General features: G+C 42.6%; 1 protein-coding gene across 1 annotated transcript; it reads left to right on the top strand.

Annotated features, from left to right (window-relative positions):
* Positions 1-433: 433 nt before the first annotated feature.
* Positions 434-4,778, top strand: SARC_09572 (hypothetical protein; the record flags this gene model as incomplete). The annotated part of the gene is made up of 7 exons (XM_014296410.1): positions 434-923; positions 1,635-1,810; positions 2,019-2,110; positions 2,876-2,993; positions 3,529-3,728; positions 4,140-4,361; positions 4,746-4,778. Coding segments are annotated over 7 exons (1,331 nt in total), but the record flags the coding sequence as incomplete, so codon positions are not given.

Raw genomic sequence — 4,778 nt, 5'->3', positions numbered from 1 at the left:
GCACTTCTTACGTTTTCGTGGATACCAATTCGTTTAAAAGCCTGTTCATCTCCATTATCTCTGCCATGTGGACATTTTCCGAACAGGACCTCTAGCACTTCTTACGTTTTCGTTGCAACTAAATCGTTTAAAACCTAGTTGTTATACCTGTCTTTTCGCTATGTTCCGATCGTATTGAGGTCATCGAAGCTTGCTTGTTGGCTCTGCATTTGGAGTGTGCTAATTTTAGCTTGTTGGCTCTGCATTTGGAGTGTGCTATTTTTAGCTTGTTGGCTCTGCATTTGGAGTGTGCTATTTTTAGATTGTTGGCTCTGCATTTGGAGTGTGCTATTTTTAGATTGTTGGCTCTACATTTAGAGTGTGCTATTTTTAGTTCCTCCATACACTTCATAAGACATTCGCTCACACTTTACTTCTGTGAACAAATTTGCAGCGTCCATCACAGGGCCCACTCCGGTAAGAGAGAAGGCCGAACCCGCCGAACCAAATATGGGAAATCCCACAGCCAACTCGGATATAAATAGATACTCTAATCCCGCCCTGAACAACCTCAATCTCAAGTATAGCTCCGCAAGCGCGAATAGGTATAGCACAGCGTCCGAGCCCAACTTCGGCCGGTATACCACGAGTGATAGGTTTACGACAAACGATAGATTTACGACAAATGATAAGTTTACGACGGGTGATAGGTACACGGCCTCTAGTGCCGGGGAGAGCAAGTTCGGAACACTGGGCGTATCAGATAACCGGCCCAGCGCTTCAACCACTACAGCAGGCCTGTACAACAGTACTAGTACTACAAACACGTACGGGTCAACTACCTATGGCAAGCCCTATGTGAGTGGAGCCAAGGCGTATGACTCTGAGGGCATCGATGCCCAGTTAAAGCGGCTGTACCCGGGCGACAATGCAATGGTTACTAGGTACGTTTGTGGTTGTCTGTCTAGTGCAATGGTTACTAGGTACGTTTGTAGTTGTCTGTCTAATGCAATGGTTGCTAGGTACGTTTGTAGTTGTCTGTCTAATGCAATGGTTACTAAGTACGTTTGTAGTTGTATGTCTAGTGCAATGGTTACTAGGTACGTTTGTAGTTGTTTGTCTAATGCAATGGTTGCTAGGTACGTTTGTAGTTGTCTGTCTAGTGCAATGGTTACTAGGTACGTTTGTAGTTGTCTGTCTAATGCAATGGTTGCTAGGTACGTTTGTAGTTGTCTGTCTAGTGCAATGGTTACTAGGTACGTTTGTAGTTGTCTGTCTTGGTGTGAGTATGTGTGTATGTACGTGCACGCGTCTATACGTGTATGAATCAGGCAATGGAGTTGTTGACACATACTGTATAAACGTATATTGCGATATATTTTACTAACAGCCCGAAAAAAAGGTGTAATCGATACTATCCGAGTGGGCTCGATGGTAGGTTGTCCTATACAGCTTGTTTCCACACTCCCCAGACACCCAGACTGCTACTATGCCCTCTACCGCCACTGACCAAGACACACAAAGCAAAGTCGCGTAGTGAGTACATGACCTGCCTGTCTGTCTGTCTGTCTCTAATGTATGTACCGTTAATAACGTTTTCAATCTCATGGCTCGTACGCTAAATCCAACGTATCATAACCCCCTGCTTCCATCAGTCTCACCCCGGCGCAACCGAAGTATATGGCTAAAGCAGAGCTTGAGGAGGGGATCAAGGAGACGGTAGGCCGGCTTTCTAAACTGGAGAAGCAGGTGAACCAACTCACTGTCCAGATGGAGGCGGCTACCATGGGCGTACCACTGACTGAGCTCAAAGCGGAAAACTTCACTACGGGTAGGTCTGTTGTGTTGGATTGTTATTGTAACCTCGCATGCGCACCGATTGTGTTGCCCTTGTGGTAGTGTGTTCGTGTACGCATGGTATGTATATGTGATCTCGTTACATGCCTAGGTATTGGCCCGTGTCTGTCTAATTTTGTTTCAGATAGATATACAATTGAGGCAAGAACATACTAACAACGGCTTTTTTTTTATGGTCACAGAAGCGATATCACTGCTTCAAGGAATACCGTCTACTGACGATCGCAAGGCGGCTATACGCGTACTACAGGGCCTATCCAAGAAGAGTATAGATGTAAGTGGTGACTGGCGGACAACCGTTATGATATATTATATATATATATATATTTTTATTATTATATTATTATATTGTTATACTATTTTACTTGTTGTATTATTATATTATTATATTATCATATTATTGTATTATATTCTTCTTATTTTGTATATATATATATATATGTGTGTGTGTGTGTGTGTGTGTGTGTGTATATGTATAAATATATATATATAAGATTGTATTAAGCGAAAGCGGAGACTAAGTGTATTCGTGATACGTTGAAGACAAGAGAAAGAATATGCAATGCAAGTGATCGTTTACTTTACGTATGGGTACTTTCATCTTTTCACGGTGATGGTGTTTGTATGAGAGAATCATTTGACAGCAGTTGATGCGAGTGAAAACCAGATATTATAGATGATACAACAATGCGGTCAGTTGCATGCTATTGCGAACCTAAAGCCAAATTAGAGTTTCGTCTACTTATCACCAAATCAGCATATCGCATACTCGTGTATGCATGTTGTTGTTACTAAAGAACTGAATTCGGAGTCTTTAATCTAGACAACACAGAATAACGTTAAAAGGAAAGACTTATACATACCATCACATACTCGTAAACGTAAATGGACAACCGCAAATTATTCTATCGGATGAACTCGAGTCTTTAATCCATACTAACCACAAATACGTTTATAAAAAAGGTATTTATGCCTGCCTGCACATAACCGTATACGTATACAGAAATCCGTATCTTATTTTTGTTCTCCCGATGTGCAGAATGACGACTCCGCAGACGAAACAGCTTATTACGACGCCCCCGAATTCACCACCATCACTCCGTATAAAGGTGGAAGCGACCAGCCTTACACATACACAAGTACCTTTGCACAAGCAGGTAGGTAGGGCTTGTGCTTGTATGCGTGCGTTCCTGTTGTGACTCGCTGTGGTTGCATATATACGTATGTGCGTGCATGTATACAGCAGTATGGGATTGTATGCGTACACACCTACAGCAGTATGGGGTAGGAGTGGTGGAAGGATCTGCTTTTAGAATATATCTTGTTCTGGCAGAATCAATGGTATGTATGCTTATGCTGGGTGTTGGTGGGCTATGTGGGGTGATCAGTTGGCGGTTCTTCGTGGACGCAGACGATATACAAAAATGAGGGCCATGTTCTCATTAGAGGTATGTGCATGTCCTCAGACAAGGTATGCGCATAGGCTGCCATATGTATATATATATATATATATATATATATATATATTACATACCTACAAACTATATCCCAAAGAGTGATCTATTCTGTACACAGATGCATACATTGGTGGAATAAGCCTAGCTATCCATCGCTGAGACACTTTCCCGTACACCCAAGATTCATTCACACACCCAGATCACCTAACACCTATCTATCCCACCCACCCAACAGGCACCTACGCACACACGAACAACAACGAGGGATACACTTCAGCTAATCACCGGTACACGGGAGGCTCGGGTTTCAGCGGTAATCAGGGCTTCGCGCCTACGTTTGGTAGTATGGAACATGCACAGAGAGAGGTGGATAGTGCGGATAGACGACAGCAGGCAGAGGAGAGTGAAGGGTTGCCTTTTGGCATGACTCCGCAGGTGGGTCTACTGCTGTTATGATATATATGTGGATATGTGGATGTGTGAATTTTTGGACGTATGAATGTATGTATGATGTATGTGTTTGCGTGTGTGTATGTATGTATTTATGTAGGTATGTATGTATGTATGTCTGTATGTATGTATGTACTCATGTATTTATGTATACATATAAATATATATACAACTATATAACCATTACCTGGCTTAATCGTTCTCGTACTAATAGCGTGACTGTGTTTACTGTGTACCCTCATATATGCACTCGACCTCAAACAAAAGCAACTCAGATAAAAAGACAGCCGACCGTATAACCTCCACGTTTATAATTATCGTTTGCACATCCCAGTCTAAGCAGGCCTACCGTACTAACAGTGTTGTTGTGCGTATGTGTTGTATCTATCTACCCAGGCACGTGACCTACGCGAGATGCGGCTCAGAAAAAAGGACGACGGAAAATTCCATCTTAACTTACGAGGCGATGGGGAGACCGACAATCAGTACAACACCTACAGCGACGGTCTAAAGTACAACACCGATACAGATCACTTCGACGATGCAGATACGTTTCGAGAACCATTCACTGTTGGTATTAACCACCAAAGCAATACGGACGCCAATGCGTTGGGTCAGGTATGTGGTTTCTGTTGCTGTGTGTATAGAAAATCAAAGCAATATTGTCAATGATAGTTGGAATGGCGGTTTTCCGACGTAAACGTATTTAAAATACAGATGTATTTACGTTTAGTTAGCTTAGAACAGTACTAGTTGTATATATGCCACCTTGACCGGCTGAAGTACAGCAGGCATACAGGACATTGCGATGAAGTGAACGTATTCAGAGTATCCATCGTACTCTCCTCCGAAGCAACAATGACACCAACCCGTTTGGTCAGTATGTATGAGGTTTCTGCCGAGTATATACTTATACGGTAACTACACTATGCAAGTGCAAAGATACATGGAAATAGAATGGATATGGGTACAGAACCAGTGGCAAATCACCTTCAACCGTAGTCAGAAGCACAGCACGGATATGCAAGCTTATGA

Source organism: Sphaeroforma arctica (genome assembly GCF_001186125.1).
Source record: "Sphaeroforma arctica JP610 unplaced genomic scaffold supercont1.989, whole genome shotgun sequence".
Lineage (NCBI taxonomy): Eukaryota > Ichthyosporea > Ichthyophonida > Sphaeroforma > Sphaeroforma arctica.
This window is presented reverse-complemented; position numbering and strand designations above follow the sequence as displayed.